General features: G+C 35.2%; 3 protein-coding genes across 4 annotated transcripts in view; 2 read left to right on the top strand and 1 right to left on the bottom strand.

The window, feature by feature from the left end:
• Positions 1–7232: 7232 nt before the first annotated feature.
• LOC131805488 (tissue factor pathway inhibitor-like) lies at positions 7233–8812 on the top strand. Of its 2 annotated transcripts, none has more exons than XM_059128686.1 (3): positions 7233–7330; positions 7473–8019; positions 8239–8812. In XM_059128686.1, the coding sequence occupies exons 2-3, from the start codon at positions 7902–7904 to the stop codon at positions 8724–8726; spliced, it is 606 nt and encodes a 201-aa protein (XP_058984669.1). In that variant the 5' UTR covers positions 7233–7330; positions 7473–7901; the 3' UTR covers positions 8727–8812. The 2 variants fall into 2 exon arrangements, with proteins under 2 accessions (XP_058984669.1, XP_058984670.1); XM_059128687.1 differs by having other exon boundaries at positions 7254–7413.
• A 271-nt stretch (positions 8813–9083) lies between these two features.
• Positions 9084–23967, bottom strand: part of LOC101899504 (uncharacterized) — a 34717-nt gene continuing 19833 nt past the window's right edge. Inside the window, exons 9-15 of the mRNA XM_005192043.4 lie at positions 23683–23825; positions 23403–23454; positions 22694–23145; positions 11796–12440; positions 11307–11740; positions 10430–10649; positions 9084–10374 (exon numbers count right to left, since the gene is read on the bottom strand). Coding sequence (XP_005192100.2) covers positions 10092–10374; positions 10430–10649; positions 11307–11740; positions 11796–12440; positions 22694–23145; positions 23403–23454; positions 23683–23825 — 2229 coding nt within the window. The 3' untranslated portion in view covers positions 9084–10091. The remainder of the gene's footprint in view (positions 10375–10429; positions 10650–11306; positions 11741–11795; positions 12441–22693; positions 23146–23402; positions 23455–23682; positions 23826–23967) is intronic.
• LOC131805487 (uncharacterized) lies at positions 14491–21271 on the top strand. The gene is given in 11 exon segments (XM_059128685.1): positions 14491–15417; positions 15478–15830; positions 15890–17476; positions 17570–17710; positions 17774–17913; positions 17966–18105; positions 18204–18281; positions 18284–18436; positions 18439–18492; positions 18557–18877; positions 18880–21271. Coding segments are annotated over 11 exon segments (4530 nt in total). The 5' UTR covers positions 14491–15041; the 3' UTR covers positions 20067–21271.

The raw sequence follows: 23967 nt of genomic DNA, 5'->3' as shown, positions 1-23967 counted from the left end.
AGCCTATGACAAAAACTTTCGTAAGCAGGTCTACCCTTCGTCTCCATATAACAGTTTTCATTTAAGTTGTAGTTTCCGGAAGTTGTTTTTGAATGTTTTTATACTTCCAAATTTTGTTGTTGCAAAATGGTCAGGCTTAATCCCTTTATAGTTGTTTTTATAAAAACAACGTTTGTTTATTAGTGGAGAACGATGGTAATGTTTACCAGGGGGTATGGCAGGGAATACCCAGGTTTTGGAAAGAGCCACCAATCCTCCTCAATTCCCTTGTTTTTTGTCTGGGATATTTTCCCCAGAAGTTATTTTAAAAATAACTTCTATGACAAAAAACACTTTTTTACCCAAGTGACAAGATCGTAAGCTCTTCTATTGAGGAACCAAAGAATTAAATAAAACTAAAATTCTTTTGGAAAATCTTATAAATCTTACAACCGCACTTAATAACATTTACATCTTTCTCCACTTATTATGCTTTCGTTCTACCTGAACGAAGTAGCATAACCATGTAAGTTGGTTTTGTCTGGTGGTGGAGGGTATTAAAACTTTTTTTAACGAGAGCAAAATTTACTCCCAAGCAAGATTGCTCGAAGAGTGGAAGCTATTTTTACGAAAATTGAAAAATTAGAGTGGGAGCAATCTCTGAAAATAGAGCAAGAGTTTGCTCTAAGAAAAACATATTTTGTTGTGTGTGTAACAGCAAACCGGTATTGATGTTGATGTGTACTGTAGAAGAGAGGTGTGATCTGTACGGAAAAAAACACATACATATATAGAAATACAACAACGATACGACAAAAGCTAAAAAAAGTACTTAGAAAAAGTATATTCTGCTCGATATCGAACGAGTTTTGCTTCCACTCAAAAAAAAAAATAAGTTTGCTCGATTATTTTTCTGCTCACAGGAGGGATATCGCTCGAATTTGAGTGAGTTTCACTCATTGTTCAAATTCGAACGAGTCTTTCCGATGTTGGATGTTAGAGTTTTTTTAGAAACATCAAACGTTTTTTTACTTAATTTTGAATTTTGACTTTCTACAATATTTGTATAAAAACGAGTAAAATATTCCTTTCTCTCTCAAAAAGTAAGTATTACTGGAAGAGTTCCCCGATACTGTTATTAATGCCCATGATTTTTGTTGAAATCACGAAATACTTTCAATATTTTTGCTAGAATTACCACTTTTTGTACTTCCACCAATTTTCAGTGTAAGTGTAAGTTTTACAGCAGAACCGATTTTACGCATTCAGAACAATTAAAAAGTAATTTAAACAAGATAAAAGAATCTGTCGGTTTGCTGACAGATATATATCCTCAACATTTGGTTTGACCATATGTTGTTTATAAAGAAATGTGTAATGTTTGTCTGTAATGCATAGTGTACTTCGCTAAGTTTTCGTCAATTTTATAGTTTTTCAAAATTTTGGCCTGGGAGCTATTAGGAGTTAATCGATGCTGGCCATTTCTGCAGCTGACTAAATCGTAGTACAAATATTACTATATGCAAATTTAATCTTCATATATCCTTTCTGGTACATGATTTTTTGGTAAATTTTGGACATTTGCAGGAGAAGTACCAGAAGAAGAGAAAACCACATTTTCCAAACATTTGCGGACACATGTGAAAGCAGGGACTTACACAGGGCGCAGATGGCTACCTTTCGGGCAATTATTGTATATTTTATATGGAATTGTTATTTTTTTTTTTTTTTTGCAAGATTAACAAATTCGATTCCTGTGCGATATACACTTTCCAAATCCAAAGCTAGGCAGACAGATAGACATTTTAGCCTATAAAACAAGGCTGGAAACCACTTTCAGTGGTTCATGCTAATATCATGGTTCTATTTTTGAAATTGTTTTTCAGGCGGCTTTTGTTTCTGTGGTTTTGGTTTGGTTCAGAAAAAAACTCTGCACAAGTTTCGACTTTGATGCCGAATTCGGAACGAACTCGAAACAAAATTGTGTGAAATCCAAAACCGGATCGGTTTGGAACAGGTTTGCAGCCCTGCTATAAAATCATGTATTCTCTCTCTAATTTTACATAATTTATCAGGGATTCAATTTTCGTCACTGTGAAGGGTAAAAAGCAATCGACTCAGCAAAACTTAAAGCAATTTGTTTTTATTATTAAAATACAAATCACGGAAATTAATGTTATTATTAACAGCTCATTTAAATTCGGCATGCCTCACAGAAGATGTTCCCCAAAAATGATATATTACTAATTTTTATAATTTATTCGGCGTATTTTAAAATATATCACGGAAAGATGAGCAATTAAAAATATACAAAAAGCTACCAACTCTCTTCAACTTGAGGAGAGTTACAAAAAAAAAAACAATTCAGTTTTCCGGTCAAAGTCGTATTATACCACATAAGTACATATTAAATATTGTCGTTTTTAAAGTCATATTTATTTTAAAGCCCTATTTTATTTTATTAACAATTGATTCTGTAAAAAAAATATGTTATCTCCATTAAAACAATAAAATGCATTTTGGCGTAATTAACTTTTTAATGTTTATGCATTTGCTATAAAATTTGTGTTATTTATATCTCCTAGAAATAGATGAAAACAATCGATTTGCTGCGCACTTTTAATATTCGAACCATTTTTACGACGATGGGTAATACTGCGTAGATTCAAAATGAAATAATATATTTATCGAGAACTGTTTTGAATGTTTTTCTTGAATCTCAAATTGTCACTTCAATGTCACAAAATTAAAAATGCTACAAAAATAAATTAAACAAAATTTGTAAACAGATCTGTGGTTTGATCAAAATCTGAATAAAATTCGTAATGGGTACTACAGCCTAAGACCCGTCTTCTCCTTCTCCATATAACGATACCTCCCAATATATTGTTTTAGCGACATTATTCACCGAAATTGTTTCAAATTTCGTATATAGAGTTCGTAGTGGTTCTATGACAGAAAATTGTCTTTGCAGGTCCATATATCAGTACCCCCCTATCTTCGTTATTTTGACGGTTTTACGTACAATATCCACCGAAATTGTTTGAAATTTCGTGTTTAAAGTTCGTAATATGTACTACAGCCTGCGACAGAAAATTGTCTATGACGGTCCAGGTCTTCGTATAGCTCCGTTTCTATACGGATTCTCCCTATGTTCGGTATTTTGATGATTTTACTTACATTAATCATATGAATATTGTAATGGCTTATGACAAATATTGCCTTTGCAGGTCCATGTTTTCGTATAGACCCCAATATAAGGGCTATATTCGGTATTTTTAAAATTTTAACAAAATTTTTAGCGGATTCCACTTTTTTTTGAAAATTTCCAAATGGGGGAGAGCCCGGCCGAACTTACTGCTTTTTTATTTGTTAAATTAATTATTATCACATATTTTAAGCCCACTAACCAAAGGAACAACGACTAAAATAATAAATTAAATTTTGTCATTATTTTATTTTTAAATATAATCCTTTTCCATAATAAAAAATAAGTTATTCTACAACACATTTCGCTAAAGTGTTTTAAAACTCTTTGATTCTCCTCATGTTGTGGGGCAATTCAAAGTCGAGACAATTGCATCACGTAAGATCACAAGCAAACACATCATTTTTCACATAAACGGATAAAACCACTCTAATGTCTTACTAGATGTGAAAGAAAGGAAAGTAAATAGAGTAGACTATAATAGTTTTAACTAAATTTATTGCACATGTCCTCCCACTTAAAAGTTATAGTAAAGTAAATAACTAAAATGTTAATATACTACACCGAACTATGTGGGTGCATGATATGTGATATTAATTCATGATAAGTACCTCTGAATAATATATTTTAATGCGCATTTTGGAGACGTGATAAAGTAACTGAATAGAAACTAGGTTCATGCTCACATACACATATAAAATAGACCAAAATCATTTTTCCTTTCCAAAATTCCTTAATTTTTATTATATAAAAATTTTGTGTTCGACAGGTTACAAAATTTCCTTAATTCAAAATGTCCTTAATTTTAATGCATAAAAATATATTTGGTGCTACATATTAAGTTTTTAATGTCCAATTTCAACTTTTGTTATAATGGAAACGAATAAAACAGGATGATATAATTTATCAAAGCATTAAATATAACAGTTAACATAAAATAATATTCAACTCAACACCGAATTCAAATAATTTTTACAAACGGTCTATGTATATGCTTCAAATAATATTGAAAACTTGCGGATCATTTTTTTATAGTCAATATACTACATGAATATACTCGTATATATGGCAATTTGTCTATCGATATGAAATACTTACTATGGAAGAGATAACTTTCTCGAAAAAAAATAAATAAATAAATAAATAGCCATGGCGCATGAGTGGGATCGCAAATGTACTTGATTTGTCAAACATTCACGCGCAACTCTATTAACAAATAACTGACAATATTTCTATTGGAATTTCTTATAATTCTAACAGTTTTGTTATCCATTGCTGCTGTTGTTGTTGTAAATGCAAATAAACTAAACGCACTTGGCGGAATCGTAATTAATTCATGCTCACACTGTATGTAACCAATAATATCCAATGAAAATTTCAATGTAGAGCATATACACACACTTGCAGAACATTTAGTTTTCGGTTATTAATTACGTTTTTTCGCTTCATCGAAAACACTCGAAACGCAACCGGCACATTTCAAGAACGGCATGAGGAAAATACTTGAATTAGGTATGCAAATTTTGATGTCTGAAGTGTTGGGGTTTATTTTAGAATACTGTGGCTATTTAAATTGTTTAAAAAGTAATCAGTCTTGAACATAATACAATAATATCTATCTTCTATATCTATAGAATGGGAAAATGTTTGTATGTTTGTTTGTAATTTATGGATTCGAAAACTACTGCACATTTTTTTTGAAAATTCCCAAGGATGCTACAACATCGCCTGAAAGTAACATAGGCTATATAAATTTTTGAAATCCCACTTGGAACCGGAGATATTGCATCAAAAAAATTTAGATTTTATATGCATCTATTGATTGATTACAGATACACTCTCCAAATTTGGAATGTGTAACGGAGTTTGGAACAAATTGATATCGGTTCAGATTTGGATGTAGCTTCCACATATATTTTCGGCCGATTTCATGCATTTGATGCACCAAACACGATATGTACAGGGTGAGATTTTTACATTTTTTTTTAAATTTTATTGAATGAAAGCAAAAATATCGGAAATAGCATCAAATTTTAGAATTAGTTTAGCGCTTGCTTGAGTTTGACACTTTGGTATTTTTTAGTGTCAACATTGCTTTTCAAAATACTCTAGACTGAAAATAAAGCGAGGGACCTCATTTTGTAACCATTCTTGGGTGTTGCGTGCTGAGTGCGATGGTGCTGAGTTCTGTTGGAATGTCCAAGGTCTGCGGCCAAAATGTTTGCGTGCCCAAGTCTTTAATACACCCTCCAGAATATTTTCGCGATAATATTCGGCATTTATTCTGATGCCACGGCTGATTAATACGAGCTGAGAGCGACCATCGGCTGTTATGGCGGCCCACACCATCACCATGGTCGGCGCTTGAGTTCGGGTGGCCAATCGAAGGTGCACATTTTCAGCTGACCTCTTTGGCAAGTAAACAAGATCATTTTGTTTGTTTACAAACTGCTGGACAACGATTGTTTTCTCATCGGAGAAACCCAAATTCGGAAGCTCACCACTTTCGGCCAAGCGAAGCAACTCTGTAGCTCTTTTGAGTCTATTTTCTTTCTTTTGCGGTGTAAGTTCTTGCACTTTTTGGAATTTCAATGGCTATACCCCTAGCTCATTTTTCAATATTGGCCGAATGGAATATTGCGATATATTCAGCTCACGAGCCATTTTTTGGTCACTGCGACGCGGATTTCTATCAAGTCGCTTCTTTACTTTTCGAACCATTTCTGCTGATGTTGCTGTTTTCTTCTGTCCACTTCCTTGACGTCAGGCTACGCTACCAGTATCACGGTAACGAGCGATGGTACGAGACACAAAAGATTTATTCACATTTAAATGCTGGAGTGCTCTAACGATAGCCGCTTGTGGTTTTCCAGCCAAATATAAAGAAATCACACTATCACCCTTAAATTCCATAACGAATAACTTTTTTCTGGAAAATTCTCACCAAAATGCTTTTGTACGCTTGTAAACAATATGATGAGCCGCCACTGGACAAAATTTTAACAGCTGTCGGACGAGGAAATGACAGCAGTCTGAGCTTGGTTGCAGTTTTTTCATCTCACCCTGTATAAATATTTTCGATCGGTTTCGTTTATTTGATGCACCGCGATATATATGTCCGATTCTAATGCAATTCGGATTAAATTACGGAATTTGATACAAAAATAAATTTTCGAAATAATATTGAAATCGGTTCAGATTTTGATGTAGCTCCCGTATATAATATCGATAGATTTAATGTACAGAATGAAATCGTTTAAACGAGCTATGTTGATCAAGGGTACATACTTTATAGGATGTCAGAGTAATACATCAGGCGTTGCAAAACGAAAATCAAAGGTAAAACACCCCCAACTTATTAAAAAAAATCGAAACACATCAAAAAGCAGAGGGATATGAAAAATGTACCTATTCGGTGTTGTTGGGACAAATATTTTCACGTAGATCCACAAATATTCGTATGTACATTATAACCTACAAATCTGAAGGCATATTTATCTACCTAAATAGAACCGATTATTGGCAAACGCGCTAAATTTGATCTGTACAATGTCACCTGACACCCGACACCTTGAAAGAATGGCTTACGATCCAACTCAATCATCTCTGATTGACATCCCTAAGTGCGTTTCATAGAAAATTATTTTTATTAAAAACCCAATGAAGGTGAGAAGCATTACTCAGAGCAAAATAAAAAAGATCGACTCAAAGAGGACTGGTTTTAAATACGCCGCATGCTTGCCACTACAGCCAAAGTAAGCAAGACAGGCCGTCAGACAGATAGACAGGCAGACAAAGCAGCAACAAGTGAACACCCATACAACAATAACAACAACATCAACAGGGACTTTAAAGATTGTTGTTTATATCAGATTAAACGGCAGCAGACAGTCATATGTATAGTCATACTCTCACAACAACAACAACAACAACACCATTAGCGATGAAGAAAAAAATACAAAAACAAGGTATATTGGAGTAGTGCAGAATTTTTGTGTTTATAAATTCGCATTTCATTTCAACAACAATTTTTTCTTTACATTACAAATTCCAAAATTGAATAGCCAAGTTTCAGTTCATTCTGAATTCTTCAAGCGATCGCAAGTGCCAAAACGCAATCAAGCATCTAAACACAGACATTAGGTATTTTTGAAAATCTGAATTTTTGAATTAACGCGCAGAAGCGCCGGCAAACGTTGGCCCAGTCAGAAACGATTATTTCTTTTGTAAGCGGAACAATTAAAAATTGCAAATTTCGTGTATCTTCTTCTATTTATTTCTCTAGCAACGTTTTTGCCAAGATCTGCATTTAATTTCCATTATCAATAACATCAGTCAGTCATTCAGTTCTACTTCAGTGCCCCTCAGAGGAAAGCATTTATAAAATACCCCGTGTCCGGCACCGCCACTACCAACACCACCTCGCCAAAGACAAAATCGAGTTGTCCATAAAGTTTTTTTTGTGAGTAATATTAAATCGCTTGGCAGCCATTCATTCGAACATTGACTGACCACCAACAGCATCAGCATCACCACGCAAACAGTGAAAACTGCAGGTTTCACTTATCAGGCAACAACATTAGCCCAGTATTAAGTTGTTAGACGTACAATTAAGCAAAAGTGTTTTCAATTGCAACGCCACCAAGCGCAATCCATCACTTGGGCGCAAGTGAATTTATCCATTACTTAAAACATCTACGCTTTTTCGGAAAAAATGGAAATTTTAACTAGAGCCTCTTTGCTCCATGTTCTTTTGTTATTTATGGTCAATTTCTCACAGAACAACTTTGTGCAAGGTGCTGTGGGACTATATGGACCCGATCGTTATGAAGGTAAGCAATCTCAAACGAATAATGTGGCAAATTTGAAGTTTTTTTTTAATATAACGAAATAATTTTGGCATAATTATTTGATTTTAAAGTGATGTATTTTGTATTCTTTAATTTTCTAATTTGCCTAAACTGATCCAGGATCCCAAAAATGCAATATTGTGATTTAATTTCGTTATAAATATTTTCGTGACATAATACATTTTTGATTTTGTTTCCAAGGTCTTCCAGAAACTTGTCTACAACCCATGGATTTCGGTTATTGTCGTGCCAAATTACAACGCTACTACTTCGATATTCGACGCATGAAATGTACCATGTTCTATTGGGGCGGATGTGCCGGCAATGATAATAATTTTAAAACAATGGACGAATGTAATGACTACTGTTCGGCGGGCTATGAACAAAGCAACAGTATTGTTCCACTCAAAAGAGAACGTTCGGAAAATAATCCCAACTCCAATACAAATTCCAATGCAAGGTCGTCCAATTTTAACAGCAGAGGAAATACTGCCGTCAATACATCGAAGTCTACAGCGCCAAAATTCACAATCAAAAGTTCTCCAGCACCCTCGTATAGGGATAATGCCAGCGCCAACAATGGTACGGCCCGAGCAAATGTAAAGACTTTTAACATCAATCCACCACAAAAAGAACTAAAATATCCAACGGCCACAGATGATTTGGAAGATGAAGAGTATGACGAGTAAAAAGTTTAATTTGGCAGAGAAATATTTCGCAAATATGTATATGTATTTATATCATAAAAATTAATAAATTATTGTACCTATTTATACTCATAAAGTTTTTAATATGAATAACTTGAAATTGTTGGCCAGAGCAAAACAATTCATTTATAAAACGAATAAACATCTGGCGCTCTAGGTGGGTATTTTTATATGGAGTTTTTTGCTAATGACTTAAACCTGTTATTTACAGTAGAATCTCAACAATTAGAATCAGCATGGTATCGGCTAATTGTTGCAAATTGTAGATTTTTTTAATTGATAGCAACAAAACTAAAGATTCAATTATTAATTTAATTTGAATAAGGATGGAATGAGCTATTAAGGTTCTACTGTATATTTATTTTATATTGTTGATTTTAAAAAGAACAAAACAAAATCAAATGTTTAGAAAAATTCATTACAATTTTACTCCTACAAATACTGATCAATAAAAAATTGTTAATGACATTCATGCAATGACAATGCTAGTGTTCAAGGAGAAATGAGGCAAGCTAGAAAGTTATGTGACTCACTGCTAGTCTAAAAAAGTTATGCAAAGTTAAGTTAGACATAACATGATTTGACAATTTTTATAGTAAGTTATTTTTTCTTTTATGTTTATTTGAGTTCAAAAATGTGAATTTTAAAATTTCATTCTTAAAGTCTCAATCCTACAAGAATAAAAGTGTTGGATGTTCTTATCAAATTGTCAAATTAGATGTAGAACGACGCACTGTGTATCAGAATTTAATTTTTTTGTTATTACCAGTTCCTTAAGTAATAGGAAATTCAATAGTAAATATTATAAGACGTAGACAGTAAAAAATAGGCCAGGACGAAGGCCTTCATAAGTTTGACCAGTAACCCCGTACAAAATACATAATTAAATTCAAAGAAAGTCAAATCCTACCTTATATAGATAGGCCTTGGTCAAGACATACATTAGGCATACTTCGTTAACACGTAAGCGCTGGACAAAAAATAACTTTATGATAAGGAACTTTCATTACTCAATGCCAGTTATAAGAACATTCAAAACACTGATATTGACGATGCTTACAAACTTTATCAGAACTATTACAATGTAACTTTAAATGTGTTGCAATTTAAGATCTACGCATAAAAGACATTTCATTAAAAAAAAAGTTATTTTAAATCATATTTATGTACAATAAAACTATCTTATATTTGAAAACTATTGCAACTATTGTATAGAAGGCACATTACATCACTTTTAAGTACATTTCACTGATGAAGTTGTAACATTTTCGTTGGCATTGTCATGTCGTCAATAGAGAGCTCTTACATTGATATGTTATTTTAAAAGTTAGTTTAAAAGTGCTTAAACTATTGGCTCTTCAACTTGTTTCCTTTTTTTATGCATGACTGCAGAGTACTTTTTATAACATATCGTAAAAATAATAACAGTGCAAAAAGCGCTGCCAGTATAATACAAATCGAGTCTAACGAGTAGTATATAAACCAATTCAAATGTACAGCATGTGAATGCAAAACTTCACGTGCTTGTTGATGTTCCAATATATGTTCAACCCACCAAGTCGCCGTTTCCAGGGGTTTTTTCGGACGATTACGAAATATGTTGGATAGTCCTTTGGCGTTTCTTTCATATCTGCAAAAATAACATGTTCATTACCACTTTTTAAACAATAAGAGTATTGACGTACCTTGTGTTTTTTAGCATTTCCTTTAAGACATTGTCCAAATTCTTTTCATTGATGTCCTCAAAATTTAAAATTATTCCTATTTTGCGATTTTGTACAGCAAAGGCATTAACAAATTGGTCACCATAAATTGGGGTTAAGATCATTGGTTTGCCACAATAGACAGCTTCTGTAGTTCCTAGAAGTCCTCCATGACCCCAAAACAGATTTATTTTAGGATGGCCTGGAAAAATGTTAATTTATATGAAAATCATTGAAAGTTTCAGAATATAAAAAAAACTCTGTGCGTTATCTTTTTCAATAAAATTTACTAAGTAACGATTTGCTAAGAGAAAAGACGAATTGTTCTCTTTTAAGGACAGAACATTAAACTAACCTGTTCCAGACACAACATGCATACACATTTTTTAAGACGGATCTAACACTTAACCTAAATTATTGGTTTACTAATTACTATTTCTTGTTAGCTTGAGTTAGCTTTAAGAGTTGTTTTTAGTTTTAGTGGTTTAAAAAACTAAAAAATTTGTTTGATTACAAAAAAACAACTGATTATTGAATACCTGACGAATTGTATAATTCCCAATGAGAATAACGTTATTTTCAAAGAAATAATAAAATAAAGTGAAATAAATCTTTAAAAACGTTAATGAAGAATGGTGAATAAATGATGCATTTCTAAAAACATTTTACTGATGCCTTCTGCTAAAGATCGTGCCGAACAAAGCCTATTCTTTTCTGGTATACTTAATAGCCAGACATTTTCTGACATTCAAAATTCACTTTTGAGTTGTAAAATTTGCCGATGACTCTACCTATTCATGTAATAAATATCTCTCATCAGGGTAACTAATGTACAATTTATAATCGATGTCATACTTACATAGTAACGAAAGTTGTGGTGCCCATTTGACAAAAAGAAAATTTTCATTTTTTATTGGAACGTCATCGGTTTCCCATTTCCAAACGACCCTAATTTTACTTTTCTCCAAAGCGGAAAGTATGGTGTTCAGTTTCGTTGCTTCCATAGTAGAAGCGCGAATCATGGAACCCCAACTAATAAAGAGGACACTTTTTTCATTAGACTTGTCTAAAAACTCCTCAATTGTAGGTGATAATTTCTCGTGGACTTTGTCTTCCTGGATGTGAATGCCGCCAATTTCAACAAATTGCTCGGTATGAGGACGTATACCAGCCAATGAATAATGTTGATTACCAAATACAAGAGCAGTCTGTTGTTGTGCAATGTTATTGACATCAACCGTGACATTCAGGTTATGACGTATTAATTCATTGTCAAGACGGTTGGTGTGATAGCTGGAATAAAAGTATTTAATTAATATTAATTTGTTATTTTCAAAACAATACTTACCGATAGAGAAGCGATAAGACTTTTGCTTGTAAAAAGTTTGTTAGTCTCTCTTGCCAATTTAGAGGTGTAGCAAATCCAATAAATTCAGATTGAACGAATGATGGAATATCTGGCAAGAGTATGCGATCATAGTACCAGGGCATCAAGAGGCAACTACTCAGGCCAATAATTGGCGTTTTCAATAGGTAGGGAACTACCAATTGACAGTCTGAATTAAAGTATTCCGTAATAACTATGTCATATGGTTTCCTTTCGTGACGCTGGAGTACTTGTTGTATGTAGCCACTTTCATAGAGACGCTCACACGATTCCTGACCCTCTACATGCAAACCCACATATTCGTCAATTAGACCTTTCCATGTTCTCGGCATCCACTCGGTCAGGGGAACCACATTAACAACTTCCATTTGTTCCAAAAGAAGCTCCTCGTATGTCGCCAAATGTGGATCAGGACTTTTAATGTGTGTGATAACCGTTACATTGTGACCCCTTTCGGCTAAGTTGCGCAGTAACGGATAGAAAACTTTAAAATGGCTGTATCCAAAATGCGGAAATATTCCCAGAATTTCTTTGCTCTCGTTGGGAACTATTATCATCAGACAAAGCGCACATACTAATTTAATGGTGTAGCACATTATTTTTAATCAACTATCTCAACAAATCGCATCAAATTCACAACTACTCACATTTCACTCTAGAAGATCGAAAACTTCCGTCTGAAGGGCTCTAGGAGATCGAAAAAATCTATCTGAAGGGTTCTAGAAACGCAATATTTCGCCAACAAAAGAGTAGCAGCATGGCGTAATAATAGGGTGTAACACCACTTTTTAAAAATCTGACAAAATGTCAATTCCTGTTTGCTATTTTACCTATTGATTTTGCCACGGATTACCTATTGATTTTGCCACGCAGCTACATGCATACTCAATTCCCATTATTAAGGTACCCGTTTCGATGAAACAGCACATATTTAGAACTTAAACAGTCAATACCTTAGCACATTTACATACAACATTTTTATCTGGATTAAACCATAGTTGTGTTCCAGTACTTTTTTAGTAGTAAAACTAGCAGAAGAGAGAACAGTTCGAAATGTCATTCTCAATTAGGTGTGCTCAAAAAATAAGGGAACGGAAAATTAGCAGAAATGCGATAAAATGTCAAAATTCAAATTTCTAGAGTAAATAGTCCAAATCGGACTCGTGAAACCTTACTGAAACGGACGCCAAAATTTAAAAAATTTAGTATTGAAAACGATACGTTAAAATTAATAATCTATAATAATAATTAATAATCTGATTCATCATTCAGCCAGTCCACTTCACTACTGGAATCATCCAAAAGTGCTCCATATTTTCTCTTTTTGTTTTTTTGCACTACAAATATTAGTTTTTCCTTTAGTTTTTAAGTTGATCATTTCTTTATTTTTGTTATGACGCGGGAACATTGAAATGTATCAATACATTTTTCAACCTTGTTAGCCCTGCCAATTAAATGTCAAATTCACAATTTGCACATTTCTGCTCGGCCAAATTCATGTAGCATAAACAAGCAGAAATGTGCACCCCTCAGCGCCATTTTTTTCTCGAGAGAGCTGCAAGTTTTGCTAGTTTTTGCAGTACGGGAACGCGTTGTAGCAGAATTAGTACTAATTAGTACTAATTTGTAGGTTCTGGAACACAACTCATGTTACAATGATATCAAGGTAAGGCTATGATACCATATGATTTCATTTTTTTTATTTTCTTGGCTTAATATGTCATCTTTATTTGTTTATGTATGTGTTTTCTGTTCAATAACAAAAAAATGTTCAGAAAACATTCAAATTCGGGTGTTTTCAAAATGTTTATTTCCACGCATGCATCGACAAAATCTAGAGTTTTTGTAGCGAAATAATCCTTTAGAGATATATAGTACATGATTTTGAAAAGAAGTGTTGACCTTTCATTCAGTTATCGCGTTTTTCAATTATTTATTCAAAATGAATGCAACAAGTTGTTTGATTTTTTATTGTTTTGATACTAATTCTGACATTACAAGCCAAACAGGTAAACCTCTATATTTGCAATTTTTTCAAAGTTGACCTACCTTCTCTTCATTGTACCATGGATTAAACCATGGTACAATGAAGAGAAGGTAGACTAAGTTGGAAAATTTGCAAGTAAAAGGGCTCCTATATGGACTATAATGTCAGAATTAATATCAAAACAAATGCAACAAGTTGTTTATTAAAGGGCACATTTTGTCCATACATACGTTGTAATACGTTTTTGATTACAATTGAATTTGAATATTTTTGAATTTGAATTTGAATTTTTTTTCATATGATTGAAAAGAACACACATAAGTACAAATTAATTTGGCATGTTATGTCAGGCAAATTGAATAAATTAAAATCGATTAGTTTAAGTGCCCAACCTTGATTTCATGGTATCAATGATAAACCGTGATTATCCATTTTAAGTGTTCAATTTTCGGAATAAACACGGATAAAGATTGGTATGTGAACCCACTTTAAAATTAATTTAGTACTCGTACGAGGATTCAAATCAATTCCAGTTTACCTTCGTTCTATATTATTCATTCCGCTTTATGCATCTTTCTCAGCTGTTGATTCCGTTTTGAACACCATTCTATATGCTAATTCCTTTTTGGTCTTTTTTCTATTGGTAATTTCGTTTTGTGGATTTTTAGCCGAAAGTCGACTTATGGATCCCTAGTGTTAGTAAAATGGACGACGCGTTGAAATAGAATTGCAAAAATTAAAAAGTAAAATAATTCACTAATTAATTGCAAATATTGAAAAAATATATATATAAAATAAGAATTAAAATGTACACCAATTAACTTTCGATATATAGAATGAAACGCGATGAATTTGTGGACGTGATGAAAAACAAAGAATTGTGACGCAGAAGAAAAGAATGTATTACAAAGAAAAAAGTGGAAATATTTAATTTAGCCAAAAACAAATGGACGGAACAAAGATTTGGTGAAAAATTCCAGTGAAAGAGAAAAAGAAAATATATCGGTCATAAATTGCGCGCTATATCTACATATGCCGCGTTGAGACAGAGGCGGTCAAAATAAATCGATTTTTTATTCTTTTCGCTGCTAGCTTGCTTTGGTACATAACTTATAACCAACTTACTTACCAACAAGCTTGCCATCCCAAAAGGTTTAGTTGTGCGTTTGACGCATTTACTACGTGCCGACGAAAACGTCGTAGGGAAGAAGTGGCGCGCAATGTCGAATATTGTGGAAACTCAGGTGACGTCGTCTACGTCGCAGCAGCAAGAGCAAAAACAACAACTGACCACGAGCGATGGAAAAGAGGAGAAGCAGCAACAAACAAAAGCAGCGGAGTCAGCGACGAATACCAAAATAAATATTCAAAATGTTGCCGGTGGTAAAGACAAAGTCGCTGTAAAAGCAGAAGATACTCGTGGATTAGATGGGAGTTGTGATACAAATTCTCAAAAGAGATCCAACGAAGGTAGTCGAGACAAAGAAGGGACACATATTTCCAAAGGACAAGTAATAGATTCAAAGTCGGCAAAATCATTAACGACAGCATCTGAGGATAACATTGCCTTGTCCAAGGAACGAAGCGGTGACAAAGGTAAGCCAAATATAGAAGTCACTAATGAATCTTTTCTTGATTTTTACTGAATATTTGTAGACAAATCACACAAGAAGAAGAAAAAAGAGAAAGACAGAGACCGGGATCGTGATCGTGACCGTGATAGAGACCGGGATCGAGAACGAGAACGGGACAGAGACAGAGATCGTGAAAGGGACGGTCACAAAAAGTCCAAAGACAAAGGCGATCGAGACAAATCACATAGCTCCCACAGTAGGGACAAATCTACGAAAAGCTCTTCAGAACGAAGCAGCTCATCAAAGTCGAAACCTCATTCTTCAAGTGACCATCACAGGGATGTACATCATAATAGTGATAAATCAAGGACTAAAAATGGTGCGAGCGGCAGTACATCAACGCCAGTTAAGGATCCGTCGTTGGACAAGGATAAAGTAAGATTGTTTTTAACAATTTAAACTTCAAATAATTTTGGTTACTTTTAAAAATGTAGGCTGCATTATTGTCCTCGGCATCTACATCAGAAGCTAGCAGTCGTAGGAGAAGTTCAGAAAGTAGCAGATGTAGCCAGAGCAGTGGATTCAAATTAAATTGCTTAAATATAATGGGTGAAGCGGAGAGCGAGAAAGGCAAGTCTATAGAACAAGACCTCCCATTAACAAATCTTGGTGATACACATGATACAACAAAATCTTGTGATGCATTAAAAGAGGATAACCAAAACAATGTACGCGATTATCCCATAACAAATAGTAAAGAAGAAAAAATGGAAAAAGAAAAGGAAGAAATAAGCAATCAAAATGAGGGGAATGTCGCCCTAAAAAAAGAGGATGCCAAAGATGTCTTCAAAGCGATCAAATTGGAAACTCCAGCTGTTACCATTGCTGTAAATGCTTCTCCAATATCTATCAAAGAGGAAATAAAACAATCTACTGAAGTCAAAAGTAGTACATGTAAAACACCAAATGAAGTATCTCGACAACTAAATTTTAATGACGTTGCAGTAACAAAGATGGAAGATAAACTGCACGAAAAAGTTCTGATCGATGAAATAACGAAATCTGCTGTGGACATCAAGCAAGAAATTCCTTCTAAGTTAACAAGTGCAATAGAAATAAAATCGGAACCAATTGTCAAACATTTAAGTTCAGAGACAACTACATCGGAACGAGATTTATGCCAAAAAATTCCTATAAAAGTGGAGACGTTACCAAAACTAACAGAAAATCAACTGAAAATGGAAAGTCTTATGATGCCCTCGCCAGCTCACAAAACACCATTTGTGGCAACAACGGCGATGCAGCATTCAAATATAAGCACAAACCATCATTATACAGACTCGACATCACATATTTCAATTCACAACCAAAGTGCGCAACATCAAAATCATTCCACTGTTTCCATTGGTAGTGGAGGCACAGTGCCGGGACCTTCCACTATTTCGTCTTCGTCATCTTCATCGAAGTCAGCTACATCTTCAAGAAGATCCTCATCTGGTAGCAGCTCTCATGCACATCACCATCACAACCACAAGTCCTCATCTTCTTCGTCGTCTAACAAACACAACTCATCGTCGTCATCTTCTGCAAACAATTCATCGTCGTCTTCGTCACGTAGTAGTCGGGAATGCTCTAGGTGTTACAAACGCTCAAAAATAAGACGTACCAGTGTTGGAACACAATATGTACCGCCACCACCCCAACCAAATGTTACACGGACCAGTCGCAACAATAATCGTGTGCCGCCTGGACTTGAACACCTTAAATATGGACAATACTTCGAAGTCGAAGTTTATCCGAATGGTGGTGCTTCCGTTGTGCATCTGTATCAAGATGAAATTAAAGACCTCCCTCCACATGAAATGGATGAACTGGTGGATGAGTTCTTTGAAGTTTGCTTCGCAGAGGATGAAGAGGGCTATGCACACCATGTAATGGGTATTGTACACGATGCTGCGAGATACTTGCCTGATTTATTGCAGCATATGGCAGAAAATTATTCAACACTCACTGTTAAGGCAGGTGTCTTGGGTAGAAATTCAGACATAGAAACCTGCACAATGGCACAGTACTATGAACAGGTTAGTTTGCACCCACTCTAAACAATAGAAACCATACAAAGATTGAATTGTTTCAACACAGATAACTAATGAAATATTTTTACATCTTTACAGGTTGTTCGTAATTATTCTCAGGGGACGTTTCGGTATGGGCCTCTGCATCAAATTAGCTTGGTAGGCAAAGTACATGAAGAAGTCGGTGGATATTTTCCCGATTTATTGGGGAGAATAGAAGAAAACCCCTTCCTAAAAAAGGTAACAATTAAAGCAATAATAATATAATATTTAATATATCTCTCTGAACTAACTTATTTTCAGACCATGCCTTGGGGACCATATTCAATATTACAAACTGATCCTCGACTGTCGAACGATGGTCCAATTCTATGGATACGTTCCGGCGAACAATTGGTGCCTACAGCTGAGCTGAATAGCAAAACACCATTAAAGCGTCAGAGGTAACTTAATGAGATTTATGAAATTTCGTGTCAATAAAGTTTTGCCTTTCAGGACACGAATTAATGAATTACGAAATTTGCAATACTTACCACGTCTATCGGAGGCTCGTGAAACAATGATAGAAGATCGCACTAAAGCTCATGCAGATCATGTGGGCCATGGGCATGAACGCATTACAACTGCAGCTGTTGGTAAGTTTGGATGCGTATTATCTGTCACGCCGTTGACTTATTTTCGGATCTTCAGCAACAACTGCATCTGATTATTATTGTTTATATTACCATTTTAGGTATACTCAAAGCCGTCCATGGAGGCGAATCTTATACCCAGAATCGCATTACCAAAGATGTGGTGGCATTTGCAGCTCAAGATTTAACCAACTTGTGGGAACATTGCAATTAGATTTGCACGAGCCTCCAATTTCACAATGCGTACAGTGGATTGAAGACGCCAAACTAAACCAGCTACGTCGTGATGGCATACGCTATGCTCGCATTAAATTGTGTGACAATGATATATATTTTTGCCACGCAATATTATTCACCAGTTTCGAACTGTGACGGCTGTAACCAGTGTTGGTAAATAGATTGAAATCTAAGCAAACTATTTTTAGCTATAGCATATTTTTTCTTATTTCTATAGCATGGCACTTGAGGTTACGTCAGTATTATCCGGGTCAAGAGGTCATCAATGAAAAGAACAACCCAGTATTGGCAGAACCTCCACAATACAAAGAGAAGCAGACAATTCTACCAAATCCCATTTCTCATGATGACAGTCACACGAAAAAGACCCCCTGCAAACGTAATCATGAGGGTAAAGCTAAAAAATCAGAAACGAAGAAGCTTATTGACATGGAAAGTCGTAGTCGCCTGTCCAGTGAGAGTGGAACCGATGACTCTACCACCGCTGTAAAAGATGATCCAGAAACTCCAACAAAAAAGAAACAGTCAACGAAAGAGGAACCCAAATTGATATGCGGAAAATGGTAATTGAACATAATATGATAAACAAAGTAGTTGGAACAATAGCACCATCACCAAACAAGACAGAGAAGCCGAAAAAATCAAAGACAAATGATGGTGAACATGCGAAGGAGAAGAAGGAGAAACGTAAACATAAAGATGAAGGTAGTACTGCAAAATCGACTAAAACTTCTTCGCTGACTCCCAAGAAGCACAAAACTTCCGCCGATGTGGCAACAAGTAGTGAAACAACCTCAACAAAAAATCTGTCCACCACCACTGTGGTGCCTATGGCAAATTCCAGTAATCTACCCAGTAATAAGGTTAAACTTCCAGAACCAATAGTGCCTGCATTACCTATGCCTCTAGTACCTCCCACGCCGTTCACACACCGAGAGGCTTATGTGAATAGCCTAAATCAAAAAGAACCAGAAATAAAAATACAAGTACAAATAGTTTCCGATGAACCTCCTCCTCCACAAGTTTCCACATCAGCATCATCAACCCATCTAAGCAGCTTTCAACAACCTCAACCTGCAAATAGCGCAGCACCATCTTCCCAATTGCCGAATATTGTTTCTACATCTACCTCCACCACAATTCAAGTTACTACCATAACTTCCCCTCCATCACCAACACCTGCTCCTCCAAACAATATAATAAGCGTTGAAGAAGCCCTTGTACCTCCCCATACAGCAGAGAGCATAGTTGACGATATCATACTATCACAACCTCAGTTGGTAGTAGACCATGAGGAGGAAGTGATCATATCAGAAGAAATTGAAACCACCACAACGCCAATGACAACAGTGGCGTGTTCCAATCAAACCTATCCACCGTTACCACCCTTACCTCCCTTGCCACCACTACCACCACCGCCTCCCACACACACTCCACAGCCTCCGCCACCTCCACCCCCTACACACAGCACAGATGCAAAAGCCATCAAGATATCAAAAGTCTCTTCATCAAGTAGCTCTTCATCAGGAACCCCTTCGAAATCTCAGAAAAGTGCTTCAAAAGTTTCCTCCAATAAGCACAATAAATCTTCGGCGGATCTCATAAGTTCCATATTGGCGTGCATGGATAGTCGAACAACAAGCAGTTCAACTAGTGGCACCAATTCATCAAGTAGCAGCAGTACTTCATCATCTTCGTCCATAAGTTATACATCTTCCTTGCATTGAGTTGCCATCGATCCGGCCAAAGGGAACGAAATATTTTTTGAGTTAATTGTAAATTTTGTTAGGACTACATTTTGAACTTCAATGGGCATACATCATCATCATCATCTCAATTGAAAAGTTATGTATAATTGAGACAAGATTAAGATTGGTTTTTATTCGCCAACTTTTGGTGGAAAAAGAATCTTTAGTTTAGCCATAACTTTCCAAATACTTTTGGAAGGGTAATTCATTTCGAATTCAATATAAATATTATATTGTGTTCGCATTGTCTGAACTAGAACTGTTCCATATTCCTTTGTTTTCCTCAGATCCTATAAAACATTTTGTAGTTTTTACTGTTTATAGAATTATGTATGTACATAAATATATATTTTAGACATATTGTATTTTATCTCAAGTTTATGCTTCACTAACATGATCCTAATCATTCTTTTCATTTCCTGTCCAACTATTAAATTTGTTCATATTTATTTTATGGTATATACGTTGGATAAGCAACATATTAACTAAACACTTTTATTTATTAAAACTCGTTTCCTTTTTATCGATTTCTAATTACTCAAACATTAGATCTTGTAATCCAATATACTTTGAAGTCATCTTATCACAGTTATTTGTTCAAAGCTATACGCATACACACCCATAACATCAACAACATGGCACATTTCTTTTAATATGTGTTAAAATTTTGTATAACAATGTACACTTATATAATTATACATAATAGGTCCATAAAGTTATAAACAATATAAATACGTTATATATTTGTATGGTTCAGATATCAGTTAGCAAAATCGCTTGTTGTCGATGTGTGGGTGCATGCATCCATCCTCGCTCACTGTGTTGGATTTTTTTAAACACACTCAGATATATTTTGCACTTTTCAAACATACAAACAAATCAGCCAGCAAAACAAAAAATCAAATCAAACTTTTATTATTTACCAATAAGACAATGAATGGATAGCAGAACAAATATGTATGTAAGTGAATACATATATATATCGCAGAGAAACAGATAAAAAAACAATAACATCAATTTGAAGCACACGATATATAACATAAATATATATATATATATTATCTCACTGTCAAAACAAGAAGAGATATAAGTGAGAATTAAACGGCATAGCGTATAATACACAAACATATTTAAGAAGTAGTCTTAAGACCATAAATAAATAAATAATCATACTGTAGTTGTAATTTTGGCTGTTTGATTTAACCAACGGAATTCCTGACCATTAACCAGAATTTAAATTCAACCACAATGTATGGGGTGAGATAAAAAAAAACTGCAACAAAGTCAAACGCCATAATTTTTACATTTTTTTTTAATTTTATTGAATGAAAGCAAAAAATAGCATCAAATCGGTCAACCTTGGCACGAGTTATGGTCTTCAAACGGCCAATGAAACCGTCACACGCTGCCCGAATGTTGCTCAGCGGTATTTTGGCCCATTCCCGGCTAAGCGCTTGCTTGAGGTGATCGACACTTTGGTATTTTTTAGTGCCAGCTTTGCTTTCCAAAATATTCAATAGTCCAACAGACTGGTATTCGGCGATTTTGGTGGCCATGTGCGTTGGAAATAAAGCGAGGAACCGCATTTTGTAACCATTCTTGGTGGCGCGTGCTGAGTGCGATGGTGCTGAGTTCCGTTGGAATGTCCAAGGTCTGCGGCCAAAATTTTGCATGTCCAAGGCTTTAATACACCCTCCAGAAAATTTTCGCGATAATATTCGGCATTATTCTGAGCCAGGGTCGATTAATAAATTAGTTCACCACTTTCGGTCAAGCGAAGCAACTCTTTAGCACTTTTTAGACTATTTTCACTGCGACGCGGGTTTGATCAAGTCGCTTCCTTAATTTTGGAACCATTCCTGATGATGCTGCTGTTTTTCTTCCGTCCACTCGGGCTACGCTACCAGTATCACGGTGATACGAGACACAAAAGATTTATTTCACATTTAAATGCTGGATTGCTCTAACAATAGCCACTTGTAAAGACAAACACACTATCACGCTTAAATTCCATCACGAAAATTTTTTCTGGGAAAATTCTCACCAAAATGCTTTTGTACGCTTGTAAACAATATATGAGCTGTCACTGAATAATTTTAACAGGTGGTGCATAGCTGTTTATTACGTAGCATGCAGTTTAGTTATTTAAAAAGAGTCACAAATTGTTTTCTACATTATAAAAAGTTTATTTAACAAAAATAAAATGTAATATTCACAATATATCTTATTACTAAATACATACAATCACCTCGTTCTCTTTCATTTTTATTTCCATACATGGACTTCATACAAATAACATTTACTCAATATTTACAATTTTGCACGCAAGGTTTCGAAACGGCTTTGAGCGGCGCTTGAATGTTCATCAGTTTCATGGCTACGCCCATGTTTCCTTGGATTTTAATTTTGCCCTGGAAGAAGCCTTTTGGGGTGGCAAATTACCAGTCATCAATTCGGTGACATCCTCGTCGGAAACTATGAATGTAACGTCACATTTTTCTTGCCATTATAGGTGATTTTGCCTTTGCCTTCCTTGGCATTAATAACCAGAATCCGGTTTTGCCACCTGGGCCATTAGTGACCTTAAATCCATAAATTGCACGTGCCTTTTCGATAAGATTTTCTTCGTCTTTTGCATTTCTTCATCCAACAACTTCAAGAGTGGTGTAACCTTGAATCCTTCTCCAGTGGGATGGGTTGCAGCAGAAGTCAAATTATTAACGACACCAGCTGATTTGGGAAACCCAAACGATAGAGAGTAACAACTACAGCACCACCCAGACCCAAATTTGTTGCAAGGCCAATTGACATCCTTGACTTGACGTTTTTCAGCCAAACCACGCAATTGCCAGCACAATTCGGCCACTGGGCCAAAACCGGTTGCACCCAAAGGATGGCCCTTTGAGATAAGACCACCACTGGGATTGACAACGTATTTGCCACCATAGGTATTATCACCACGATCAATGAGTTCGCCTGCACCACCTTCGGGGCAAAGACCCAAAGCTTCATAGGTAATCAATTCATTGGCTGAGAAGCAATCATGCAATTCAACAACCTGAACATCAGTGGGCTTGTAGCCAGATTTGGCGAACAAACGTTGAGCAGCCATTTTGTCATGTCATACCGGCAATTTCATGAGAGATTTATCTTTGAAAGTTGATCAGGATCTGAGGCCATTTCCATGCCAACGATTTCACGGCTGGGTTTCTAAACCAAAACGATGAACATAGGCTTCGGAAACAAAATTGCAGCACCAGCACCATCTGAAGTAGGGCAGCATTGCAATTTGGTAAGAATACCTCGACCACAAACAGGTGATTGCATAATTTGCTCCAAAGAGTATTCATCACGGAATTGGGAATAGCTAGAAAGGATTAGAAAGAATACATTAGAAATGCAAATTTATTTCTAGGTTTATTAAATTGGAATTTGTGTAGTCAGGGAATGTTTGCGATAAGATAAGCTAACATGATATGAATGTGTAGAAAGACCTTTATAATGAACTGATGTGGAATTTGTATTGCCATAAACGAAAAATAAATATACTTACGGGTTGTGACGGAGTGCTTGTGGTTCTTCCAGGCAATTTTACCGAAATGTCGGGTTTGGTGCCATATTTTTCATATGTTCCTTGCCAGCGTTGCCGAAAATTTGAGCAGCCATTGGTCCAGGTCCAATTTCAGCTAATTCGGACATTTCATAATGTCGTTCCATGGGATTGGCACGATCAAAGTACTGAAATGTATAAATTATTAGTAGTAGATGCCTAACAAGGAATACATGATGTACACTGAATACATTTTGGACATTTGGTAAGAAAAATAATTGGATACTAGATTAGACGCATTGAAATAATTTAAAAACCTTGCTGACAGAA

The sequence above is a fragment of the Musca domestica genome, unplaced genomic scaffold (genome assembly GCF_030504385.1).
Source record: "Musca domestica strain aabys unplaced genomic scaffold, Musca_domestica.polishedcontigs.V.1.1 57, whole genome shotgun sequence".
Lineage (NCBI taxonomy): Eukaryota > Metazoa > Arthropoda > Insecta > Diptera > Muscidae > Musca > Musca domestica.
This window is presented reverse-complemented; position numbering and strand designations above follow the sequence as displayed.

What these genes read in the sequence shown, in the direction of transcription:
- LOC131805488 (XM_059128686.1), top strand. Translation starts at nt 7,902, where the DNA reads ATGGAAATTTTAACTAGAGCCTCTTTGCTCCATGTTCTTTTGTTATTT. An exon ending in TGGACCCGATCGTTATGAAG is followed by an intron (nt 8,020 to 8,238) that starts GTAAGCAATCTC and finishes TTTGTTTCCAAG; the next exon opens with GTCTTCCAGAAACTTGTCTA.